The 27,645-nt window shown below is 40.7% G+C and overlaps 1 protein-coding gene and 1 long non-coding RNA gene across 12 annotated transcripts in view; one reads left to right on the top strand and one right to left on the bottom strand.

The window, feature by feature from the left end:
- LOC123507063 overlaps positions 1-27,645 on the bottom strand; it is a 72,676-nt gene that overhangs the window by 16,931 nt on the left and 28,100 nt on the right. The window contains exon 2 of one of the 5 annotated variants that reach the window (XR_006675575.1): positions 5,514-5,644. The exons of the other annotated variants lie outside the window; for them this stretch is intronic. This is a non-coding gene — a long non-coding RNA (uncharacterized LOC123507063). The remainder of the gene's footprint in view (positions 1-5,513; positions 5,645-27,645) is intronic. 5 annotated transcript variants of the gene reach the window in all.
- Positions 1-27,645, top strand: part of LOC123507060 (exportin-7-like) — a 51,650-nt gene that overhangs the window by 6,083 nt on the left and 17,922 nt on the right. For 6 of the 7 annotated variants that reach the window (XR_006675570.1, XM_045259598.1, XM_045259597.1 and 3 more), the window contains exons 2-15: positions 19,449-19,704; positions 19,855-20,024; positions 20,276-20,398; positions 21,531-21,758; positions 21,946-22,095; positions 22,407-22,560; positions 22,846-22,951; positions 23,260-23,469; positions 23,611-23,755; positions 24,509-24,656; positions 24,754-24,913; positions 25,511-25,698; positions 26,216-26,433; positions 26,660-26,798. Coding sequence is in view for 6 of the 7 variants with exons in the window: in XM_045259598.1 (XP_045115533.1) it covers positions 19,449-19,704; positions 19,855-20,024; positions 20,276-20,398; positions 21,531-21,758; positions 21,946-22,095; positions 22,407-22,560; positions 22,846-22,951; positions 23,260-23,469; positions 23,611-23,755; positions 24,509-24,656; positions 24,754-24,913; positions 25,511-25,698; positions 26,216-26,433; positions 26,660-26,798 (2,395 nt within the window). In the remaining variant the exon portion in view is untranslated. Of the gene's footprint in view, positions 1-1,244; positions 1,380-19,448; positions 19,705-19,854; positions 20,025-20,275; positions 20,399-21,530; positions 21,759-21,945; positions 22,096-22,406; positions 22,561-22,845; positions 22,952-23,259; positions 23,470-23,610; positions 23,756-24,508; positions 24,657-24,753; positions 24,914-25,510; positions 25,699-26,215; positions 26,434-26,659; positions 26,799-27,645 lie in introns of those variants that run through there. The other variant, XM_045259599.1, reaches the window with a different exon arrangement.

Raw genomic sequence — 27,645 nt, 5'->3', positions numbered from 1 at the left:
CTGCTGTACAACTTCCTGGCTCAATCCACCGTCATTACACAACACTATCAAGGTATGTGAAATTTTCCGAGATCTCATTGTCCTCACCACACGCATGGACTGACTGTACTGTTTCATCTAGCAAGCCACCAAACACCTGAACCTTGGTCTTGGGCCAGGAAACCTGGAGTCCCAAGGGCCTCACCTCCTCGTGCAGTGCTTCTAGAGCCAGTGACTCAGCAAAGATTACTGCATTGTTGGCAAAAACAAGATCTGTAATCTCAATATTACCAACAGATGCTCCACAATGACTTTGGTCTACAACTCTCCCTAGTATCCAGTCCATGCAAGTGTTGAAAAGTGATGGAGCAAGTACGCAACCCTGCCTCACTTCTGTATTCACAGGAAAGAAGCTGGACATGCCCCCTCCATACTTCACAGCACTCACAGTCCTGGAGTAGAGGCAAGTTAATAGACCAATAATCCTTGCAGGAATTCCATGGAGATGCAGAAGATCCCAGAGTGTCTCTCGATGCACTGAATCAAATGCCTTCTTGAGATCAACATAGGCTACAAGCATCCCTTGTTGAAACACATCAGCGTTTCCTGGATCCTAGCGAAGTGCTAGGATCCAGTCAGTTGGTGACTTAATGGGCGTGAATCCAGACTGTTCAGGTCTCTGGTGTTTCAGCAGGTGACTGCAAGTACACAGGTCATTTGTCTCCTAAGACTTTTTTGGAACTGCAAAATTTAGTCTATTTTGGTTTCCCAGATGAACTAAACCAACTTTATCTAAGTTAACCAACACTAAAACTAACCTAACTACCATATATTACCATCTGGCACATAAGTCAACCTCTATATTTTTATTCCAAAATGTTGTACTATTACCTTGCACATAAATCGACCCCCCCCCATTAACTATTACTTAGCCTTGTTCAATGTTGCCTTGATTCACTAAGTACTGGGTTGTAAATTAAGTTTTACCTATAGTAAAATAAATAAAACCATTCAAACATTGAAAATACCACCAACTTCAAGCATTTCAACATAAACAAGCTGTCATTTTTTTACTTTTTTTCTGTACTCACCTATTTCACCACTAGTATATCAAACAATAATAGTTTTTTAAAGTAAAAACTATTTTTTGTGAATATACTTACCCATATGTAATTACATATACCTATATGCCATTATTACTACACTCAGCACAGAAAATCAACCAGCACCTCTATATATACAGATCGTCCCTATAGAAGTTCCACGTCACCTCTGTGCGCATGCACGCTGGGAACCACCAGCCCAGCTGGCCAACCATACCTCAGATTCTTTCTGCCAAAATTGACAGAAACACAGAGGGGAGGGAGGAAGGGAACCTCTTACTATGTAATTACATATGGGTAAGTATATTCACATAAAAAGTTTTTTCTTTAAAAACTATTTTGTTGCTACATATACTAATTACCCATATGTAATTACATATGCCAGATTCCCAAGTATAGATGGGAGGGTGTAACAGAACCCTGAAGATGGAAGACACGATCTCCAAAATTGCCAAAAGCCCAAAAACGGAAAAATAACGTATCTATATATATTGTTGCTGACAACAAGGAAAAACCAGAATGAAACTAAACCAGCATCAGTGAACAACCTTCACTGCTGAAACTATCGGCCCAAGGGAAAAAGTATCTAAATACCTACGAGTAACATCCCTTAGGTAAAAGGAGACAAAGGTGGTCATATTCTTCCACGTACCAGCCTTGAGGACCAAGTCCAGACTCTTAACTATTCTAAAGAGAACACTGGTCCCAATAGCCCAAACCTCATGGGCGTTCACTTTCAGAAGGCGCGACGACTCCTCTGAGATACTCACATAGGCCCTCCGAATCACCTGACAAATAAACTTAGACAAGGTATGACAGTGGACAGCTCTTCTGGGATCTGAAACTGTGACCAACAACCTAGAGCAGGCCGGCCAACAATCCCTAGTCGTGCGAAGATACTCACGGATCACTCGAACCGGACAAAGAAGGTGGTCTACCTCATCCTCCCTGACAAAATCAAGAAGAGCAGGAATAGTGAACTCGTCAAAGGAATGCTGGCCCGGAAACTGAGTCTTAGCCAGGAAATCGGGGCGAAGGAAAAGGTCATAGACGTCCAACCCTTGGAGTGACGCACCTCAGCCAATAGGCCGTGAAGCCCACTAACTCAACGAGCTGAAGCAAGCGCCAGAAGAAACATGGTCTTAAGCGAGACATCTTTCAGCGAGACTGTCCGCAAGGGCTCATAAGGAGGACGTAACAAGGACCAGAGAAAGGTCCCAGGCAGGTAACCGAGGCAAACGAGGTGGACAAGAGACCACAAAGGAGCGGAGCAGAGAAGAAAGGTCTGGATCCGTGGAAAGGTCTATGCCTGACTGAAGCAGAACAGGAGCTAAGGCACAACAATAACCCCTAATTGCTGACACTGACAAGCACTTTGACTCAAAAAGGAAAATGAAAAAGTCTGCCAGCTGCACTACAGAGGCAGAGCATGGATCCAAACCCTTTGACTCACACCAACCACAAAAAGACTCTCCATTTCGCCTGGTAAACTGAGGCAGAGGCAGACCTGACTGGTCAAGACATGAACTTAGCAGCCTTGCGCGAAAAACCTCGCGCTTGGAAGAGACGCTAGAGAGTCGCCACGCATGAAGATGGAGCTTCTCCCGAGAACTGTGGAAGAGGGGACAGTGAGGTTGTAGAAGGAGAGACCGCCACATGGAAAGAACCCCGGGACTGTCCACGAGCAGGTCCAGCAACAGGGGAAACCAGTCTGCCTGAGGCCAAAGAGGAGCAACTAGAGTCATATGCACAGCCTGCGACTCACGAACCCTCACCAGAACACAGCGGATCAGATCGAATGGTGGAAAGGCGTACAGATCCAGACCGTCCCACAGAAAAGAGAACGCATGCCGTCGCCACGCTCCCTGATCCGGAAGAGGAGATACACACAGGGGCAGATGACGAGTCAGTGCCTTGGCAAACATATTTACCAGAGGAGACTGCCACACCTGGAAGACTTTCCTGCAAATTTCGGGATGTAGGGTCCACTCTGAACCGACACACTCCTGACTGAGCACATCCGCAATTACATTGCGGCATCCTGAAACGAAATCAGGGCACAGAGAGATGGAACGGCTCTCACACCACCGGAGAACCATCCCTGCTAAGATCAACAGAGGTTTGGAACGAGTGCCCCTGGACTTCCTGAGATAGGCAACCACTGTCAAGTTATCAGACATCAAAGACACCACCGACCCCAATAAGGCCTGCTGAAAACTCTGGGGAGCCCGAAAGACTGCCAAAAGCTCAAGATGATTTATGTGGAGCCCCTGCTCCTCCATAGTCCAGACTCCCAAAGCCAGAAAATCTCCCCACCCAAGCTGGGAAGCATCTGAGAATAGGGTTTGTTCTGGGGGTGCCACCACGAACGGGGTGCCTTTCAGAAGTTGATCCAGAACCAACCACCAAGCAAGGTCTTGCAAACAATGATGAGTTGGAGCCACTTGCCACCAATCTGGATCGGAAGCAGTCTGCCAATGCCTCTTTAGGCACCACTGCAGAGCCCGCATAGCACTAACTGTGCTAGGGGCGCAAGATGTCCCAGCAAAGACCTCCAGAGGGACACTAGTGGAGCCTTGGCTAGCAGAAACTGTTGGGCCACTGCCTGAAAATGGTTGACCCAATCTGGTAACGGGAAGACTCAGGCTCTGACAGTGTCAAGAATCATACCCAAAAACTGCTTCCTCTGGCTGGGAGACAGATCGGATATGGCCCGGCCCAATTGACCTGAATCCCCACCCGAGAACACAGAAGCAGAAGAGACTGGGCATTGTTGAGGCATGAAGCCCAAGAAGGAACGGAAATCAGCCAATTGTCCAGATAGCGATGCAAGGCGATGGGTCCAAGCTGACACAGGAGCCATCACCTTGGTAAAGACCTGAGGAGACATGGCAAGACTAAAGCACAGAGTCCGAAACTGGTAAACTCTGCCCTGCCAGACGAACCGCATGTACTTGCATGACCGAGGATGGACAGGAACCTGATAGTAAGCGTCCTGCAGGTCCAAGGACACCATCCACTTGCCCTTAGCCATTGACTCTAGCACTGATGAAACTGTCTCCATGTGGAAGTGGGTCACCACCAGGAAAAGATTTAAGACCGAAAGGTCACAAATCTGCCTCCAGCCCTCTGTGGACTTGGGCACAAGGAAGACGCGAGAATAGAACTCAGCCTGACGGTCTACCATCAGTTATATAGCTCCCTTTATCAGCATCTCAGAAACCATGGCCTCGAGAGACGAATGACGGTGTGAGCCCTCCCTGTATGCTGGAAACTACAGGTGTGCTCGAGAGGGGAGGATCCCTGAAGAAGGGAAGAACGTAACCATACCGAAGGGTCTTGACCACCCACTCGCAGGCCCCAATGTTCTCCCACTCCTACTAGTGCTGCGCGGCACCTCCACAGCATCCCTAGCGAGATCCCCGATGGCCCCTAGAGCGGCCACGGAAGATTCCTCGAGAGCGAAAGGAACCGCTCCCCTTAGGAGCAAGAGGGGGTGGAACTGAAGGAGGCACAACCGGTGCAAGGTGTCAGGAACCAACAGCATGACCAGCCTTAGCCCTGATGCCCCGAGCTGTGGAAGCCACACTACGAGCAATCTGGGAAACAAGTAACCATTGCAAGGACTCAAGCTCCCTCTGCTCCATTGCTACAAGAGTCTGACCATCAAAAAGGTGGGAGCCAACAGGGGAAGACATCAACTGCCGTCTCTCCCGGTCACCGTAAGTATTAGGGAGGTTTCTCACCACACCCTGCCTGTGTAACATCATCGTCCTCAAACAGAGCATTTCACAGGGCTGCATAATATCTAAATTTGCCCTGGCAAGAGCTCCCAGGCAGTTCAAGCCCCTCTGGGGGTCAGCATTGGAAAGGCCAGCAAGGGCCCCCAGAACCTGATTTGTCCAGGAAGTGATATCAACCAGACTACTCAAAATACCCTCTAACTGAGTAACCATATGCCAGGGAAGCCTCACAGACAGATATTTACTCTCCACCAAATTAAACAGGTCATCATTGAGAGGAGAAGCCCCACAGGAATCTCCTTTTGGAGTGTACCACCTCTCCGCCCTTGAAGCTCACCTCCTGGGCGAGGCGAACTTGGCTGAAGCTGGATTAGAGATCTCCACGGAACAGCCCAGTTGTTTCCTGCAAGCCTCCAGAGCCAGAGGAGAATGAGGCAGCACCAAGGGAGTGGGGCTAGACCATGAAGTCCCAGAGGTGTGCTCAACCCCAGTCTGAAGAGCGGAAGCAAGAGAAGAGGGCATGGGGAGACACAAGGACTCTTTCACTGAGGTAATAAGTTCACGAAAGAAGGACGCAGCCTCCTCATCTGGAGTGCCAGCCTCCTCTGAGGGAATATCATAAAAAACCGCTGACAACTGGCCAATAGAAGCCTTCATAGCAGTCACATCAGACTCTACAGCGACAAACCTGCTGGCCCAAGGGGCCTCAGAGGCCGGCTCCTGCCGGCTAGAACGCTTCTCACTGGAACCACCAGACGACTTGGCCCGCTTCTTCTCCTTAGTAGAACGCTTCTCAGCATCCTTCACATACACTTGGAACTGGAGAAGGGAGAGGTGGGAACACTTTACTACACTGGTCTTCGGCTGAACACATGGCGGGCCGACAAGACACACAGCGGGAATGCGGCTCTAAAGGCTCGCCCGGCAACCACCTCTTGCATCCAACACAACTCAGGGAGAAGTAGAAATGGAAGCAGCAAAGAAGCAGGCACAAAAAAAGTCAGGAAGAAGCAAGAAGAGGCACAGGTTAACACCATGCCAAGCACAGAAAAGATCTGAGGTATGGTTGGCCAGCTAGGCTGGTGGTTCCCGGCGCACATGCAAACGGTGACGACGTGAAAACTCTAAAGGCATGATCTCTATATATAGAGATGCTGGTTGATTTTATGTGCTGAGTGAGGGAATAATGGCATATAGGCATATGTAATTACATGTGGGTAATTAGTATATGTAGCAACAAATTCATTTTTAAAACTCTAATGGTAAGTGTCAAACCACCTTACAATCCTACTACTCACAGGCACTGCACATACTCCCAATACAAGGAGGCGGTGGCATAGTGGACAAGGTGGTGAGCGTGGGATCTGACAGATGTCTACGCCTAGGTTCGAATCCCACCATGTATCGCTCTGTTACTTTGCCATTTGTCGAGTGGTTTAAAGTTACCTAAATGTCACCATGATATCCAGTTTCTAGGTGGTTACACCAAAGATGCACTTGGGTGGTGATATGGGCCCTAATATGGGTACCACTATAAATAAAATTGAGTATTGGAAGCGTAACAGCGCTTCCAATACTCAAGTTACCTACAGATGCTATAGGCCAGGACATAAAAAAATAAATAAATAAATAAAAAAAATAAAATAATAAATAAATAAATGAAAAAGTAAATGAATATGTTTAAGGGTGATGTGAATATTTCATAGACAAGGGACTCAGGGAGACCAAATAGGACTTCTGGCTCAGGGAGACAGCCTCTTCCTCTGCCATGTTGTGCAGGGGACTGACACTCTGTAGTAAGTAACATGTACAGGTAACTCTTGATTTACATGTGTTTAATTTACGCGTTTTTGTTAACCCTTATGTTCCGGTGATCGTACATGAACAATTGCATCAGTGAGTCCATAGCAACGGCGATCATTCCTGTAATCAAGAATTTTCGCGCCTAATGTTTGAGCTCCACGTGTGGTTTCTCAAGTCAGATGGCGAGTGGAAGTATCTGGCTTCTTTTTCCACCCGTAGTGTTGCCACTAGCTCTGTATATTTAGGGGTAATGAAGCTATTCTCCCATTTTGAGGGCAACACTTGGCAACCCCAGCGACCCGTTGTGTCAAAAGCATCCTGATAAGAGCGAAGGGACGTGTGTGTATTTACCTAATTGTATTTACCTAATTGTAACATACGGAAAAGAGCTATGCTCGTGTTGTCCCGTCTCCATATCTATTAATGTCCAGCTTTTTCTTAAAATCATGAATATTCCTTGCTGACCACTTCCACGTCTAAACTATTCCATGCTTCCACCCTTCTATGAGGGAAGCTATATTTTTTCACATCTCTCCTATAAGTGGCCATTTTTAGTTTTTTCCCATGCCCTCTCGACATTCTTCCATTCCACATACACAGATCTTCCCTATCCATTTTTCCATGCCAATCATCACTCTGTATATTGCTATCAGGTCTCCCTTTCTTCTGTTTTCCAGGGTTGGAAGTTGCATTCTTTTCAGTCTGTCTTCATAAGTCAAATCTCTTAAGTCAGGCACCATTTTGTTGCAGCCCTCTGTACTTTCTCTAGTTTCCTTATGTGTTTCTTTAAGTTCGAGCCCACTGTATTGTTGCATATTCAAGCCTCGGTCTTATCATTGCAGTAATTATTTTCTTCATCATTTCTTCATCTAGATATACGAACGCCACTCTTATGTTCCTCAATAAGTTCAATACTTCTCCAATTATTTTGTTTATATGTCTCTCTGGCGATAGGTCATTGGTAATTGTCACCCCAAGGTCTTTTTCTTCATGACTGGTTTTATGTCTTCATTTCCTATCTTGTACATACTCCTGATTCTTCTTTCACTCTTGCCAAACTCTATTTTCTTGCATTTTGTCGTGTTGAACTCCATTTGCCATGTACAGCTCCATTTCCATATTCTGTCCAAGTCTTCCTGGAGTAGTTCGCAATCTTTGTCACATCTCACTTTTCTTAACAATTTTGCATCGCCTGCAAATAGGCTCACATAACTGGACACCCCATCCACCATGTCATTTATGTAGACTGCGAACATTACTGGTGCCAACACTGATCCCTGTGGAACTCCACTCTCCACCAATCCCCATTCTGATGGTCTGTCCTTAATTATTGTTCTCATTTCTCTTCCTACCAAAAGTCTTCCATCCATTTTAGTAAACTGCCATGCACTCCTCCTACCATTTCAAGTTTCCAGATCAGTCTCTGGTGTGGTACCTTATCAAAGGCCTTTTTTAAATCCAGATATATTCCATCAGCCCAACCATCTCTTTCCTGTATTACATCTATCACCCTCGAATAGTAACATATCAGGTTTGTCGTGCATGAACGCCCTTTTCTAAAACCAAATTGACACTCACAAAGTATGTCATTTTTCTCCAAGAAGTCTGTCCATCTATTCTTCACCACCCTCTCACACATCTTAGCTACCACACTTGTAAGTGACACTGGTCTATAGTTCAATGGGTCTCTTTGTTACCTGATTTATAGATTGGGACAATGTTAGCTCTTTTCCAGTCTTGGGGCACTACACCTTCCCTTAATGAGGCATCAATTACTTCACAAACTTTTTCTGCCAATTGCTCCTGCATTCTCTTAAAATCCATCCTGATACCCCATCAGGTCCCACAGCTTTTCTCACTTCTAAACTCCCCATCATGTTCTTGATCTCCTCCACAGTTACTTGAAACTCCTTCATAATCCCTTTCTGTTCCATTACCAGTGGTTTGTCAAAAGCAGTCTCCTTTGTGAATACCTTCCGAAAGCATCCATTCATAGCCTCTGCCATTTCCTGGGATCTTCACTGCATACTCCATTTACTTCTAAACTTTCAATACTTTCTCTATTTTTGATGTTGTTGTTCACATGTCTGTAAAAAGCCTTGGTTGGTCTTTACATTTATCAATTATATCCTTTTCTTGTTTCTTTCTTTCTTCTCTTCTAATCAACACATATTCATTTCTTGCTCTTTTGTAACTTTCCCACTGCTTAATCCGTCTTTTCCTTCTCCACCTCTTCCATGCATCCTCTTTTCTTGTTCTAGCCTTTTCACATCTATCGTTAAACCAGTCCTGCTTTCCAACTTCTATGTTGTCTTATTGGTACAAATTTTTCTCACCTTCTTTGTATATTTTTATAAATTCCTTCCACTTTTCATTTGCTCCTTAGCACTCTTGAATTTCATCCAATTTGTCTCTTGAAAGAATTTCTTTAGGTTTCCAAAATCTGTCTTGGCATAATTCCATCTTCCCACTTTATATTCTTCATTTCTTCTAGATTTCTCTTCGTCTATCACCTTGAACTCCAAAACTGCATGATCACTCTTGCTAAAGGGCACTCCACCCTCATCTCCTCAATGACCATTGGCTCTGTACTAAAGACCAAGTCCAGTCTTGACGATGCTCCCTCTCCTCCAAACCTAGTATCTTCTTTGACCCACTGAGTTAACACATTTTCCATTGCCAGTGTCAATAGTGTATTTCCCATGTTGTCTCTGATCCTTCCATTGACCAGTCCTCCCAACACACCTCTTTACAATTAAAATCTCCCATCATTATAGTTCGTTCACAGCCACCCAACATTTCTTCCAGACATGTTCCTGTATCACTTATCATTTCTTCATATTCCTGTACTGACCATGCATTTGTCTTAGGTGGTACGTACACCACTATGTAGTGCCTCTTTTTCCTTCATTAGTTTCTGCTCTGATCTTTAGCACTTCTGCCTTTCCCATACCTTTTTCACTTGATCCACCTTTATATCTTTTTAACCAGCAACATCACTCCTCCTCCCATCTTACCTACTCTATTTCTTTTCCAAACGTTATATTTCCTTCTCCAACCTTCATCAGGTCTTCTCCTCTCTCAGTTTTGTTTCAGTAAGACCCACAATATCTGGGTTCTTGTCCTCAAGTAATCGTTGAGTTCTAAAATCCCGATATCACTCCATTTATGTTGGAATACATTACATTTCGCTCATATGTAAGTTTCTTTAGTCCTTTCTTGCTGTACTTTTCTGGGTTATGAACCACTTCCTCAGTCTCATATCCAAGATTCTCCAGAAAACTCTTTCTTCTCTCTTCTGTCCTCTCTTCATTTTTTTCAAAGCCTCCTTTCTCAACTCATTTAACATTTCTCTTCCTTTTCACCGAGATCTCTTCTCAACCAAATCTTCCTTGTTGTTTCCTGCTGGGCTAGCCTCCATGACTTCTCCACCAATTCATCTACATCCTTTTGTGACTTAAGTTTGATTCTTATTGGCCTCATACCTTCTCTTGTGAACTTTCCAATTCTATGGAAGTCCTCTATTTCTTGTACTAGGTCTTTTCCTCCTCTTGCACCACATTAATGATATTATTTATCACCTTTTTATGTTTTTCTCTCTCCATTTTACTCGGTGTCTTATCCTCCTCCACACCAAATATCACCACACATCTCTTTTGTCTACAGTTTCACCAATGTCTCATTTGACTTAATAACCTTCACCACTTTCTCAGCTATCTTCTCTCTATGATCTGTTGATCTATAATTTCAGCAAGGCCCAAAGTTTTCTCCCTGACTCTTTGATTTCCTTTTCCAGACTTGCAACTTTGTAATTTACCTCCTTTCTTTCCACTTCCTGACTTTTTTTCCATTCAGCCTGCTTCTCCATCACTTTTCCTAGAGATTCTCCACATTTTCGCAATTCACTTTAATTAGCTTAACTTCCTCTTTCAGTGCTGCATTTTCCTTCTTCATATCGGCACAGTCTCTTTTTACATTGTCATAACTCGTTTCCAGGCCCTCATACTTTTCAAACAGTTTTTCAATTTTACCTTCTAACTCCAGAATTTTCTTCACATAAGTGCTCTTCTCCATTATTCCTTGAAACCCTGTGAAGTCTGATTCTCTTTCGAGTTCACGGCCGCCATGTTGCGCAGATGTAAACAAACCAGCTGATGGCTCAAACGCAGGCTACAGTTTATATTTACCTTCACTGGACATTATTTTGCTAATCAACAGTTAACATGACTATATGGAGACGGGACAAACATTACCAGCTCCTTTCCCACCTTGGTTACTCTTAGGTAACTGTAGAATTATAGATGATTGCTCTGAGCTCAGCGACCACCTCCGCCATCGACGATGTCCCGTGTGTGTGTGTGTGTGTGTGTGTGTGTGTGTGTGTGTGTGTGTGTGTGTGTGTGTGTGTGTGTGTGTGTGTGTGTGTGTGTGTGTATTAGTTGTATTTACCTAGTTGTAGTTTTACAGGGCCTGGGCTTTATGCTCGTGTGGTCCCGTCTCCATATCTACACTTATCCAATTTTTCTTTAAAACTATGTACACTCTTTGCTGACACCACTTCCTCACTCAAACTGTTCCAAGTCTCAACACATCTTTGCGGAAACTAAATTTTTAACATCTCTCAGACATCGTCCCTTCCTTAGTTTCTTACTATGCGATCTTGTGCTTCTAAAGTCATATTCTTCTCTCAGGATCAGTTTCTCATTATCCACTTCATCCATTCCATTAATCAATTTATAAACTTGTATCAGATCCCTCTCTCTTCTCTGCTCCAAGGTTGGTAGATCCATTGCCTTTAGTCTCTCCTCATATGTCATCCCTTTAAATTCTGGAACCATTCTTGTAGCCATTTTTGTAGTCTCTAATTTTCTTATGTGTTTCTTTTATGGGGAGTCCACACAACTCCTGCATATTCCAATCTAGGTCTTATTTTAGTACTTATCAATTTCTTCATCATTTCTTTGTCCATATAGTGAAATGCTACTCCAATATTCCTTAGCAAATTATACGTCTCTCTGAAAATTCTATCAATATGGCTTACCGGTTGATTATTTTCTTCCATTGTCACTCCCAAGTCCTTTTCCTTTTTTACTTTTTCTAGTTCTACTCCATCTCCCATCTTATAGATTCCCACTGGTCGTCTTTCACTTTTTCCCATTTCCATGACATGGCTTTTGTCCACATTGAATTCCATCTCCCATTTTTTGCTCCATTTCCAGATCTTGTTTAAGTCTTCCTGTAGTATTTCACAATCCTCTTTTGTTTAATGACTCTGCACAGTTTTGCATCGTCCGCAAACAGATTTATGTAGCTGTTCACTCCTCTGGCATGTCATTTATATATACGAGAAAAAGTATTGGTGCCAATACTGACCCCTGTGGCACTCCGCTGTCTACTGTTCTCCACTTGACCTTCATATCTTTAACTATCGTCCTTATTTCTCTCCCCCTTAAGTAATTCTTCATCCATCTCAATGTGCTTCCTTTTAAGCCACCCTTCTCCTCTAACTTCCATAGTAATCTTTCATGTGGCACTTTATCAAAAGCCTTTTTTAGATCTAAATAAATACAGTCAACCCATCCTCTCTCTTGTACTTTATCAACTATTCTAGAGTAGAAACTCAATAAATTTGTTACACATGACCGACCTTTTCTAAAACCAAATTGGCTATTTGATAATATTTTGTTGTCTTCAAGAAACTCAATCCATTGCTTCTTTATTACTTTTTCACACATCTTGCATATTACACTAGTTAGTGATACCGGTCTGTAATTTAAAGGTTCTTCCTTCCTTCCGCTCTTATATATGGGAACCACCTCAGCTCTTTTCCACTCCACTGGCACTGTTCCATTTTCAATTGAGCATTTTATGATGTTGTATATTGGACTTGCTAGTTCTTCCCTACATTCTTTCAGTATTCTGCCTGAGACTTCATCCGTCCCATTGCCTTTTCCTCATCTAGTTCCGTCATCAACTTTTTATTTCAAGCTTGGTTACTTTAATCTCTTTCATATAGACAGTCTCTATTACCCTGTGGTCTTTCAAATTTGGATTCCTTAGTAAAGACCTCATGAAATTTACTATTAACAGTTCTGCCATACTTTTTGGGTCTTCCACCATTCCGTTTTCTCCTTTTAACCTTTCTATTGTTTCTTTTTGTCTTATTTTTCCATTTATGAATCTGTAGAACAATTTTGGTTGTTCCTTACATTTTTCGACAATGTCCTTTTCATAGTTCTTCTTCTTCCTTTCTCACCTTAGCATATTCATTTCTTGCTGTTTTGAAGTTTTCCTTATTTTCTGGATTTCTGTTTCTTCTCCACCTTTTCCATGCTCCATCTTGTTTCTCCTTTGCCCTAGCACATCTTGCATTAAACCAATCTTTCTTTCCTTCTTCTTTAGGTCTATATTTCGGGACATATTCCCTGACCCCAGTTTTGTATATTTCCAAAAATAAGTTATATTTCTCTTGAACCGTTAATGAGTTTTCCATCTCCTCCCAGTTTACGTTTTTAAAATAGTTCTTGAGATTCTCAATATCAGCCTTTCTGTAATTTAATCGGTCTCCTTTGTATGATTCATCTCTATCTTCCTTTCCTTCTTCTAAATCCATTTCTAATATTACATGGTCACTCTTTCCCAATGGGCACTTGTATCTTATATCATCATTAATTGGTATATCCCTTGTAAAAACTAGGTCTAATCTTGCCAGCTCATCGTTTCCTCTGAATCTTGTGTTTTCCTTTACTCTTTGGACCATCAAATTATCTATCATTATCTATCATTAGGGTGTGTGTGTGTGTGTGTGTGTGTGTGTGTGTGTGTGTGTGTGTGTGTGTGTGTGTGTGTGTGTGTGTGTATTTACCTAATTGTATTTACCTAATTGTAACATACGGAAAAGAGCTATGCTCGTGTTGTCCCGTCTCCATATCTATTAATGTCCAGCTTTTTCTTAAAATCATGAATATTCCTTGCTTGACCACTTCCACGTCTAAACTATTCCATGCTTCCACCCTTCTATGAGGGAAGCTATATTTTTCACATCTCTCCTATAAGTGGCCATTTTAGTTTTTTCCCATGCCCTCTCGACATTCTTTCATTCCACATACACAGATCTTCCCTATCCATTTTTCCATGCCAATCATCACTCTGTATATTGCTATCAGGTCTCCCTTTCTCTTCTGTTTTCCAGGGTCGGAAGTTGCATTCTTTTCAGTCTGTCTTCATAAGTCAAATCTCTTAAGTCAGGCACCATTTTGTTGCAGCCCTCTGTACTTTCTCTAGTTTCCTTATGTGTTTCTTTAAGCCCACTGTATTGTTGCATATTCAAGCCTTGGTCTTATCATTGCAGTAATTATTTTCTTCATCATTTCTTCATCTAAATATATGAACGCCACTCTTATGTTCCTCAATAAGTTCAATACTTCTCCAATTATTTTGTTTATATGTCTCTCTGGCGATAGGTCATTGGTAATTGTCACCCCAAGGTCTTTTTCTTCATGACTGGTTTTATGTCTTCATTTCCTATCTTGTACATACTCCTGATTCTTCTTTTACTCTTGCCAAACTCTATTTTCTTGCATTTTGTCGTGTTGAACTCCATTTGCCATGTACAGCTCCATTTCCATATTCTGTCCAAGTCTTCCTGGAGTAGTTCGCAATCTTTGTCACATCTCACTTTTCTTAACAATTTTGCATCGTCTGCAAATAGGCTCACATAACTGGACACCTCGTAGACCGCGAACATTACTGGTGCCAACACTGATCCCTGTGGAACTCCACTCTCCACCAAGCCCCATTCTGATGGTCTGTCCTTAATTATTGTTCTCATTTCTCTTCCTACTAAAAAGTCTTCCATCCATTTTAGTAAACTGCCATGCACTCCTCCTACCATTTCAAGTTTCCAGATCAGTCTCCGGTGTGGTACCTTATCAAAGGCCTTTTTTAAATCCAGATATATTCCATCAGCCCAACCATCTCTTTCCTGTATTACATCTATCACCCTCGAATAGTAACATATCAGGTTTGTCGTGCATGAACGCCCTTTTCTAAAACCAAATTGACACTCACAAAGTATGTCATTTTTCTCCAAGAAGTCTGTCCATCTATTCTTCACCACCCTCTCACACATCTTAGCTACCACACTTGTAAGTGACACTGGTCTATAGTTCAATGGGTCTCTCTTGTTACCTGATTTATAGATTGGGACAATGTTAGCTCTTTTCCAGTCTTGGGGCACTACACCTTCCCTTAATGAGGCATCAATTACTTCACAAACTTTTTCTGCCAGTTGCTCCTGCATTCTCTTAAAATCCATCCTGATACCCCATCAGGTCCCACAGCTTTTCTCACTTCTAAACTCCCCATCATATTCTTGATCTCCTCCACAGTTACTTGAAACTCCTTCATAATCCCTTTCTGTTCCATTACCAGTGGTTTGTCAAAAGCAGTCTCCTTTGTGAATACCTTCCGAAAGCATCCATTCATAGCCTCTGCCATTTCCTGGGATCTTCACTGCATACTCCATTTACTTCTAAACTTTCAATACTTTCTCTATTTTTGATGTTGTTGTTCACATGTCTGTAAAAAGCCTTGGTTGGTCTTTACATTTATCAATTATATCCTTTTCTTGTTTCTTTCTTTCTTCTCTTCTAATCAACACATATTCATTTCTTGCTCTTTTGTAACTTTCCCACTGCTTAATCCGTCTTTTCCTTCTCCACCTCTTCCATGCATCCTCTTTTCTTGTTCTAGCCTTTTCACATCTATCGTTAAACCAGTCCTGCTTTCCAACTTCTCTATGTTGTCTTATTGGTACAAATTTTTCTCACCTTCTTTGTATATTTTTATAAATTCCTTCCACTTTTCATTTGCTCCTTAGCACTCTTGAATTTCATCCAATTTGTCTCTTGAAAGAATTTCTTTAGGTTTCCAAAATCTGTCTTGGCATAATTCCATCTTCCCACTTTATATTCTTCATTTCTTCTAGATTTCTCTTCATCTATCACCTTGAACTCCAAAACTGCATGATCACTCTTTGCTAAAGGGCACTCCACCCTCATCTCCTCAATGACCATTGGCTCTGTACTAAAGACCAAGTCCAGTCTTGACGATGCTCCCTCTCCTCCAAACCTAGTATCTTCTTTGACCCACTGAGTTAACACATTTTCCATTGCCAGTGTCAATAGTGTATTTCCCCATGTTGTCTCTGATCCTTCCATTGACCAGTCCTCCCAACACACCTCTTTACAATTAAAATCTCCCATCATTATAGTTCGTTCACAGCCACCCAACATTTCTTCCAGACATGTTCCTGTATCACTTATCATTTCTTCATATTCCTGTACTGACCATGCATTTGTCTTAGGTGGTACGTACACCACTATGTAGTGCCTCTTTTTCCTTCATTAGTTTCTGCTCTGATCTTTAGCACTTCTGCCTTTCCCATACCTTCTTTCACTTGATCCACCTTTATATCTTTTTAACCAGCAACATCACTCCTCCTCCCATCTTACCTACTCTATTTCTTTTCCAAACATTATATTTCCTTCTCCAACCATCATCAGGTCTTCTCCTCTCTCAGTTTTGTTTCAGTAAGACCCACAATATCTGGGTTCTTGTCCCTCAAGTAATCGTTGAGTTCTAAAATCCCGATATCACTCCATTTATGTTGGAATACATTACATTCCGCTCATACGTAAGTTTCTTTAGTCCTTTCTTGCTGTACTTTTCTGGGTTATGAACCACTTCCTCAGTCTCATATCCAAGATTCTCCAGAAAACTCTTTCTTCTCCTCTTCTGTCCTCTCTTCATTTTTTTCAAAGCCTCCTTTCTCAACTCATTTAACATTTCTCTTCCTTTTCACCGAGATCTCTTCTCAACCAAATCTTCCTTGTTGTTTCCTGCTGGGCTAGCCTCCATGACTTCTCCACCAATTCATCTACATCCTTTTGTGACTTAAGTTTGATTCTTATTGGCCTCATACCTTCTCTTGTGAACTTTCCAATTCTATGGAAGTCCTCTATTTCTTGTACTAGGTCTTTTCCTCCTCCTGCACCACATTAATGATATTATTTATCACCTTTTTATGTTTTTCTCTCTCCATTTTACTCGGTGTCTTATCCTCCTCCACACCAAATATCACCACACATCTCTTTTTGTCTACAGTTTCCCTCACCAATGTCTCATTTGACTTAATAACCTTCACCACTTTCTCAGCAATCTTCTCTTCTATGATCTGTTGATCTATAATTTCAGCAAGGCCCAAAGTTTTCTCCCCAGACTCTTTGATTTCCTTTTCCAGACTTGCAACTTTGTAATTTACCTCCTTTCTTTCCACTTCCTGACTTTTTTCCATTCAGCCTGCTTCTCCATCACTTTTCCTAGCTCCACATTTGTCGCAATTCACTTTAATTAACTTAACCCTCTTTCAGTACTGCATTTTCTTTCTTCATTTCAGCACTCTTTCATTACATTGTCATAACTCGTTTCCAGGCCCCCATACTTTTCAAACAGTTTTTCAATTTTACCTTCCAACTCCAGAATTTTCTTCACATAAACGCTCTTCTCCATTATTCCTTGAAATCCTGTGAAGTCTGATTCATCTTTCGAGTTCACGGCCGCCATGTTGCAGATGTAAACAAACTTCAGCGTGTGTGTGTGTGTGTGTGTGTGTGTGTGTGTGTGTGTGTGTGTGTGTGTGAGAGAGAGAGAGAGAGAGAGAGAGAGAGAGAGAGAGAGAGAGAGAGAGAGAGAGAGAGAGAGAGAGAGAGAGAGAGAGAGAGAGAGAGAGACCGAGCTGTTTCTGCTTGACAGATCACACAGCTGGCGGAGGAGGAATCTTTGATAAGGCAATAACTAAACTTTCAGAGGTCACATCGAGCTACAAAGTACATCACTGTATTCAGAATAACAAAGAGAAAATAATTATTAGTATTCAAAGAGTCTTCTGACAATTTCTAGGTTTACCATTTTAACCCGTCATAGGATACTGGAAAATAGTTTAATTACCGTATTATAATTAATTAAATTTGCGCAATCAGTTTGCTTATACACGATTTGGCCCAACAGTATTTTCAAACTTAGCACCAGATGCAATTTCAAACTGCGCACCAGAGAGTTCCGCAGCTGGCCGATAGGTGGGAACTCCATTGCTCCTTCCTCTTCCATGCTGCAGTTTTTCAAGAAAACACCAGTGGAAGATGTAGTACCAGAAGAGGATGTGGACAATCCCCGTGGAAGCGGTGGAAGCAAAGGAAGCGCAGGTGGATGATAACGTCCTTGACTTGAAGGTGGACAGTGACGGCGAGTGCTTGTGAGGGGTGAAGACATTGACATCCTGCGTTTATTTTTTTACTAGTGTTTACTTTTATACTGTGGGGTTATTTTTGATAAGTGAATTTTTGATAAAGTGGAAAAGCTCAGAGGAAGATGGTGACTGACTGTGGTGTGAGTGGTGAAGGCAGTGACGCAGTGAGTGTTGTGTTTATGTATTCTTTGTTTTGTTGTTTTCTCTAATTATTTTTTTCTTTCTCTTATTATTTCTTGCTTTTCCCTTTACTTTAAATACACTTTAGTATTTAGAATGGCAAATAATTAAAACATGTTAACTTAGCCAAATAAATAGAGTATTTTGTACAAATTTTTTGGGACCACATCCCACATCCCCCTATTATCTATTGTTTCTTATGAGAATTACAAGTTTGTTTTACGCGAATCTTGAAATACACGATGCCTCCTGGAACGCATCTATTGTGTAAATCGAGAGTTACCTGTACCTACACAAATACTGTAGTTTATTACTATAGAATAGTTTATTGATACAAAAGCTAAAAACATAATCGTTTCATAATCAAATGACCATGTTTGATTGCTCAGTGCTACCACCCAGTGACTATTGGTTAGCATTTCTTTTGAACAGCTGTTTAGGCACGAAATTTTAATCATCATCTTATGTTTTTAGATTATTTTAGGTATTATGCTTTTGGCTTTTGTATTGATAAAATATTCTTTAGTAATAAACTATGGTATTTGTGTAGATACGCTGTTGTTCCTACTTACTACAGAGTGTCAGTTCCCTGCACAACATGGCAGTATCTAACAAAGTATCTCTTCAACTCCTTGCATTTTTACTACTTCTACCAGCTTATCTTTGAATTTACTAATGTGAGACACAGATTGCTTGGCCATACTCCTCACAAATGCTCGCAACTTTAGTTCCTTTCTCTAATTTTCTTATTGATTCTAGCCTTCATGTCACAGTTAGTGCCACTCACTTATGCCTAACACTGTTAGGAGACATAATTAAGAGTTCTAAGGTACTGAAAAATGCACAAACTTGCTCACTGACACCAGACAATTAACAGTGTTCACTAGCATCAGCCAGACTTGTTTACAACTGCCTGCCACAGCAGTCAGTGGTGCCATCATCTATTGACTGTTTCTCAAATTGTGCAAGGTGCGCATTGTTTGAATTTAGTAGCTGGCTATCTGGACTTAGTCCGAATTAACTGAAAGCTGGATAAATAAGGATCGAGTGTTTTCTTAGATTTTATTAAGTTTAAATTTTTCTATGGTTTGTTTTTTTGATAGGAAAACTTGATTTCCAGTAGAAATGAGTCTTAGATTTGTGTGAGTCAAAATCCACCAAGGAGGTGAGAAAGATTCATTAAGGAAAAAGAGAGGACAGCCTGTAGATTATCCTTTACTGGATCAATGGTCATGATAGTGATGACAGTGATCAGATGAATGCTTATGAATTTCTTTTAATTTTTAAGATGTCAGATACAGATAGATTTTAATATGACTCTTCTAACACCAGGGATCAGCAGACCATTGTGTTATGGGTGTCCAGCTTATATCTCAACTGATTGCTGAAATTAACGAAGTCTCAAAACCTTTTGCAAAGAAATTCCTCAATAAAAGGAGTAAGACTATACAGCCATTCAGAGACATTCGCCTCTTCAGTATCTTCCAGCTGTCCTGCACACTTCTCAGAACAGCCCTTGGGAATGTGCAGACACTCAGTTTCGCTGATGAGAGAGTGCATGCATTGATGACTCGTGTGCTTCAGTTGGGTGAGTCTTTGGTGTCTGGTGTATGGCTTATAGACAGTTGTCTTATGGTGTATATGTGTGATGCTGTTACTAAATCTGCATCAATGTGTAACTTACTGTGAGTGAAGATGAATACTGTTTTGAATATCCTTTTTCTTTTGCCTCCATCAGCACAGAGATGTCTTATATTTAACTCACGAGAGACAGCTTCAGATGAAAGTGGTGATGAGATGGTCATAGTAAAGATCCCCACCTCCTGGAGGCCTGCCTTCTTAGACATGTCAACTGTTCAGCTGTTCTTTGACTTGTATGCACATCTCCCTGCTACACTGTCCTCTATGGTATGTATGGTCTGAATCATGTTGCATAAACTCAGTTGAATATAGTTTTATGGCTTGTAACAATATATGATGTCATATAACTGAAATTAAAATAATTTTTAGATTGGATTTGTAGTGAAAAGAGCTCATTAGGTGTTATCATACACTTAACTTTTACTTTGTTTCTGTTCTTGAAAAGATTATTGGGTGGATTTCTTAGCAAGTGGCATGTTTATACTGGATGCAAGACCAATTTAAGAATTCCTTTCCAGACTTTAACATGCTTGGTGCAGCTTGCCTCTGTGAGGCGAGATATTTTCAGTATTAATGAGGAACGGGTCAGGTTTCTCTCTCAGCTCACCAATGGAGTTAGGAATATGCTAAAGAATCCACAGGTAGGTTTGTAATTGTCTGATATATGGATCAAAGTAAGTTATTTCATCTCACAGTCTACATAGAAAGTGCATGAAATTTCTAATTCAACCTCACAGTGATCTAATTAAATACATATTGTATTGAAGGGAAAAATCTGTCAAGGTGCAGGACAAATTCCGTAAGGCTGCATTTACATGGAGTGAGTCACGGTGAGTCGAGTCACGTCAAGTCGAGATGATTTATGACCCATCATGAACAGCCTCCTCAGTTTTAATACTGATTTGCATGGGTCTTTGAAATAAATAAATAAATAAATAAATAAAAAAAAAAAAAAAAAAAAAAAAAAAAAAAAAATTACACCAAACACTTCGAGTCACGTCACAACCTACTGGGCCGTGTCGAGTCACATATAGGGCTGGGCCTCTTCTTTATGTCAGTCACAGCAAGTATGCTGTGGTGTTTTCAATTATGCTAGTAGAGTCATATCTGTCTCACCTTTATGTTAACATTAGAGCCATAATTTTCATAAAGCCAGAATCTTTTGTTGTTGTTTGGTAGTAAAGGAAAAAGAGCTGACGATATGCTGGTATGTTGTCTCCGTTGGTCATTTTCTCTGTCATCTGTCATATCCGTGCTTACTACACGAGGACAATTGCAAAGTCAGGATGTTTTTGCTGTGTATCAATACTGATGTTGGTGAATTTTGACAATATGCAGTTACATTCCCTTTGATATCCCATGTTATTGCTTCTGTCATTGGCCATGTCTGTGCTTTTCTTTGTATTAATGTTAGATTCAGGTATAATCTTTATTTATGCTGGGAATTTTTGCTGTTCTTTGCTACTGACAGAGAGGAGAGTTGACAATATAAAACTGTTGCGTTGTCTCTATCAGCTTCACTATCTGTCCTCATCCTCAGCTGCTAGTAGTAACTTGTCTTGAGTTGACACAGTTGGTGTAAAAGATGCATCAAAATAAATTGCATGAAATGATTCAATGCAATTCAACTCAATGTGACTCACTCAGGGTAAATGCAGCCTTTAAGACTTAAATTGATCCAATGAATGGTAGGTGTGTCCAAAGAAAAAAAAATCTGGCATCTTTACATTAGCATTTTTTTTAATATATGAGCCATGTGTTACATATTGGCAGGACCTGAGTCACCCCTCAAACTACCACCAATTCTGCCGACTGGTGTTGCGGCTGAAAAGGAACTACCAGATTGATGAGCTGGTGTCAGTGGAGGACTACTCTGATGCCATCCAGCTAATTGCCCAGTTCACTAAGGACTTTGCTCACAAGTGGCAGTCTGCATCCAAGAGCATCTGCTGTCTACTGTCCTTCTGGCATAACATGGTGTACTGCTCCCACTTCATGCTGGTAAGAACAATTCATTTTCATAGCAGACTCTTGAAGGAATTAATATGTTTCTCTTAGTATGTGGTCTTTTAATGACTATGCTGGCAGTGGTATAAAGCAAATATACATAGCAGCTTTTTTCAATGAAATGTTAAAAAAAATTTAGGCTTCCTCTCATTTTTTCTGATCATTTTTCCAATTTTCACAGAGCAAAAGGCCCCACCTGCTAGAGATCTACACCCATGAAATAGTAAAGGTTTATATATCATTTTATCTAGAGAGTGCAAGTGTAGTGCAGCATGAAGGTTTGGAAGATCCTCTAGATGATGTCTCTGTTATTCAACCACAACTACAAATGGTAGTATGGTATTTTAGTCTTCTGTAGAATCAATGACAGGTCTTGTCTCTCTCATAAGCACTGAGTCATTAATTCAAGAGTTTCAAGATGCTGTGCTTATATTTCTGAAAAGGAGATAGAATTGATTTTTATTTACTGAGTATTATTAAAGATATATTTTTTGTGACAGGTTTGTCCAAAATATACTAATCTGAAGTACAGACACAATGGCTCATTACATTATACTGCACTTATACATCTAAAGGAATGGTTGTTAGGAAGCGACTTCTCATTTATACATGAAAGAGCAAAGGACAATATTATTTCTCCAGCTTTTATCCATTGGACGATATGAATATAGCAGGACATATGAGCTGCTTGTACAAGTGTTTGGACAGACTGCACAGCACTACCAGCAAGTGATAACAGCACACTTGAACCATGAGTTTCAGCAACACTCCATGGAAGACATTGCAGTATTAGAAGGTGGGCCTAATGCTGACTAACATACATTACATATGTAATGTTAAGTTTACCTTCAAGCATTATGAAATAACATTTGCATGTAACGTGCATTGGTATAATTGAATATTAATGTTCTGAATCAGTACAAATGTAAATCAGAGGAATTATTGGATTGTTTATGAGCAAAGTGAATCAAAACAAGTCATCAGCTGTAGGCCACATGAGACTGTAATTATCTCACTGTTTTTTACTGATCCCCATTTTAAATATCCACTCTTATGCTCCTGTTACTACTACTTCATTCAGGTCAGTTAACGTGGCTTGTGTACATGATTATCTCTGCGATTGACAGGCGATCACTTTCTGCCAGCAGTGATGATGCTGATGCCATGGATGGAGACCTGGTTTGCAGGTGACTAGTTCATTGAATCTATACATGAGGATTCACAGACTCAGGATGAACACCATTATATCTATTAGACATGAATTGAATTTCAGGGGGATATAGATTTGGTGATTTCATAATAGCTCTTCAGAAATAATGCATAAGTTATAGCAGTAAAAATAAAAAAGTCCTGATGTAAGCCTTATTACTATTAAGCCTAATGAAAACAGTAGTCATATAAACTTACATGTTTATGAATCTGTTTTGTGTGAGATTACTGTTATAATATATCTGAAATGTTGTTTGTAAGATATTTTTACAATTTTTGCTTCCAGGGTGTTGCAGCTTATGAACTTCACAGACCCATGTCTACCTGGAAGAGGCTGTAAGAAGTGGGAGTTGGCCTTAATAGCCCTTTTTCAAAAACTTCTGAGAACATATGTTAGTGGTCAAATTCATGAAACTTCAGGATTCTATGGATGCCTTTCACAGACCTTAGGAATTAATGATGAATCAAAGATATTAGCAGTGTTTATGCAAAAAATGTAAGTATCTTTGAAAAGTTGTGTGGTGTTTTAGTCTGTTTATCATGATTGTTTTGAAAATTTGTTACTCTGTCTGAGTATGTGGAATTGGATGCCATGATCAAACATCGAGAGGTGAGTGCTGTCAATCTACCATTCCAGCATTGTGAACTTGAAGCACTGGAGTCACTGTGAGCAACTCCTACACAAGACCCTAAGACTTATGTTGGACATCACTGTGGGACATGAACAGGCAATGAAGCTTGCCAGACTTGATGCTGTGCAAGTTATGCTAAACAACCACACAGTAAGAGGAGACCTTATTTATTGTGAATTTTTTAAACAGAGCTTTCGGATGAGGCTGTTTTTTTTTTTTTTTTTTTTTTTTTTTTTTTTACGGTAAGGCCTATAGCGCCTGTAGGCACACTTGAAGAGTGTATGGGAAGCGCTGTTCAGCTTCCGCCCATTAGTGGCGCAGGCAATTTTATTTATAGTGGTACCCATATTAGGGCCCATATATCACCGCCCGAGCTCATCTTGAGTGTAACCACCTACAACCTGGGTATCATGGTGATATGTAGGTAACTTTAAACCACTCGACAAATGGCAAAGTGTTTTAAGGCTGTACGTGGTGAGATTCGAAACTACGCGTGGACGTCTGCCCGATCCCACGCTCACCACCTTATCCACTATGCCACCGCCTCCCTTGTCACTGACGTGTTGTTAAATGGAAGTATGTAGGTGAATCTTTGGATGCACACAAGTTTGGTATTAATATACACCATATTAGACCTGATAAGATTTCTTCTGCAATATACATTAAAGCATTCTCCTTGCAGTAATGGGACAATTTCCTTGCACACTTTGCACTCATTTTTTTTAGGAACATTTGTCACCATTTTTCTGCTCTTTATAAAAATGTGCAGAAAAAATAGTGACAATATCCATTTCTTACATATGAATGATTTGTGTTCAACATATGCTGCTAATACTCCAGTAAATGAAAATTTACTCTGCCAATATGAGTACTTTCCCTCTACACTCTTCATTCACATTACAGAGTGAACAGTTTCCTTTCTTGGCCATTGGCGAGCCTGTGCAAGTGATGAGACACCGAACGTCCTTCTATACCTGTCTTGGACGGCTTCTCATACTGGATCTTGGAGAAGATGAAGAGAAGTTCATACAGTTCATGATCCCAATTACAAGTAGGTGGTTGTTAAAGAAAATATGGTTTTAATAGCTGTACACATTTTCTTTAAACTTTTTTGTGATTTTTACTCTGCACTACCATCCCTTCCACAGGTGCACTAGACAATGTGAAGCAACTGCTGGCACAGGCCGACACTCCTGTGTTTCGGGCTGAAGAGGCCAAGAAGGAGCTCATTGGGCTTGCTAGGGATCTGCGGGGACTGGCCCATGGACTTGATTCTCCCATCTCCTGTATGATGTTCTTTTACTGGATGTATCCTTGTTGGCTTGTGTGCTTCTTCAGTGCTTCTTTGTTTTAATCAATGGTGGGTATGATAGTACATCTCTCATACCACTCACTAGTAAGACCAGTATTGTAGTCATTGGTTATGGTGTTTAATCCTTTTTAGAAGTTGATACCTAAGTGGGACTCTTTTAATATAAATTTAGTTGTCTTTGGTCAGTATCCCTCTTACATTAAGAAAATTTTTTAGTAGTAGTGGTAATGATAGCAGTTGTACTACATTTATCAAAGGAGAATGAATTTCTCATTATTTCCTCTTTAGTTTGTGTTGCATTGCATCATTCGTCTTATGGTTGGCTGTCACTGCTGGCACTGCAGAACAGGCTCCATCTGAGTCCCTTGCTTTCATTTTGTGCAGTTTTGTTTTTCACTCTTCCTTCAGTACAGCAGTTGACACTCATGCTGATCTTGTGTACTATTGCTGACATCAGAATATTTGTGTGCATTGTGGAAAGTTTATGGTGATATGATCTTATCTACTATAATACATGCCTTGATCAGTTTTTTTCTTTCTTCTTTTTTCCTCTCTTTATGGTGCATTTATTTTCCTTAACTGCCATCTCTCAGTTATCCCACCTGCACAGCAATCATGATCCAAAGCATGGAGATCTGGCACCATGATCCTCAAGTCACCACACCAGTGCTGAAGCTCTTTGCTGAAATAATCCATAGATCTTCAAAGCTGCAGTTTCATGCATCCTCATCTAATGGAATCTTGCTGTTTCAGGAAGCCAGTAAAATCCTCAGTACTTATGGTGAGTGTGATTACTTTGTTCATGATGACTTACTCTGTTAATCTGTTCCTGTAGTTTATATTATGAATGGTGCATTGGCTTCAGTGTTTTGACTCATTGTGGCCAAATTATACTGATAAGTGACATTTTTCTGTAGCTGTAGAATGAGTAATAAAGAATAGGATGCATTCTTTGTACTTATCTGGTATTAGTAGCTATCCACTCTTGACAGTCGGTTGTCTCCACAAAAAACTTAAAGCTTTTCACTTATGCCACAAACACTCTATATACACACAGTAAATTCCTTACTTTATTATTATAGATGTGATGCCTTCATGATCTATCATCTCTGATTCTGTCAGCTCACACATCTTTCTGTCTTTGACAGATAAAAATGTGATGAGAAAAATAATTAATAATGTAAATCGAGTCGGAACCTTGGATTCAAAGTCATTGAATTTGTATCATTAAGAACTATCTCACTATGTAACAGTAAGACCAACTTTTGAAATGTATAAAAAATTATCATGATTTGCAGGTTCTGGTGTTCTGGCCCAGAGTGATAGCATTCCAAAGGACCAAATCTATCCTATGAGGTTGAAAGGCATCAGCATCTGCTTCTCCATGCTCAAATTGGCATTGTATCAAGACATATGGTCTGGTGGGAGGCTGCGTCAATTTGGAGGTGACATGTTAGCCACAGCCTTTTGCACCTTTGCTAATTTGCTGCCTTGCATACCACTGTCAGATCTCCAGGTAGGTAGTCCTATACATGTCTTCTTGTCCTAGGATGTTTTTTTTTTTTTTCTTTTTCTTTCCATCATCTCTCTCCAACTTGAATTTTCACATCCAATTAGGTTTGACTAAGTAAGATTATGGGGGGACACATGAAATCACACTGTTTGGAATTATTTGATATGTGGCACTTGTAAGAAGGTTGAACCAGAATTTTGTCTCCTAGGAAGGTTTTCTCCCCCATCAGGTACATCGTTATCTGTCTCTTGACTACCACTCTGTCTTGGTAATTATGACAAGAGATCACCTGAACTTCATCGTTACCCTTGAGCCAAATGTGCTGCTTTATATTTTATCTTCTTCATCTGAAGGACTCTCTGACACAGGTGAGTGTTCTGTCCTTTATTTTGTGTGAAAATCTTCCGTAAAAAGAAAAACACACACACACACACACACACACACACACACACACACACACACACACACACACACATGGGAGATGGAGTAGAACTAGAAAAAGTAAAAAAGGAAAAGGACTTGGGAGTGACAATGGAAGAAAATAATCAACTGGTAAGCCATATTGATAGAATTTTCAGAGAGACGTATAATTTGCTAAGGAATATTGGAGTAGCATTTCACTATATGGACAAGGAAATGATGAAGAAATTGATAAGTACTAAAATAAGACCTAGATTGGAATATGCAGGAGTTGTGTGGACTCCCCATAAAAAGAAACACATAAGAAAATTAGAGACTACAAAAAATGGCTACAAGAATGGTTCCAGAATTTAAAGGGATGGCATATGAGGAGAGACTAAAGGCAATGGATCTACCAACCTTGGAGCAGAGAAGACAGAGAGGGGATCTGATACAAGTTTATAAATTGATTAACGGAATGGATGAAGTGGATAATGAGAAACTGATCCTGAGAGAAGAATATGACTTTAGAAGCACAAGATCGCATAGTAAGAAACTAAGGAAGGGACGATGTCTGAGAGATGTTAAAAATTTAGTTTCCGCAAAGATGTGTTGAGACTTGGAACAGTTTGAGTGAGGAAGTGGTGTCAGCAAAGAGTGTACATAGTTTTAAAGAAAAATTGGATAAGTGTAGATATGGAGACGGGACCACACGAGCATAAAGCCCAGGCCCTGTAAAACTACGACTAGGTAAATACAACTAGGTAAATACACACACACACACACACACACACACACACACACACACACACACAC

The sequence above is a fragment of the Portunus trituberculatus genome, chromosome 21 (assembly GCF_017591435.1).
Source record: "Portunus trituberculatus isolate SZX2019 chromosome 21, ASM1759143v1, whole genome shotgun sequence".
NCBI lineage: Eukaryota > Metazoa > Arthropoda > Malacostraca > Decapoda > Portunidae > Portunus > Portunus trituberculatus.
The sequence above is the reverse complement of the archived record's forward strand: the minus strand, read 5'-3'. Positions and strand labels throughout refer to the sequence as shown.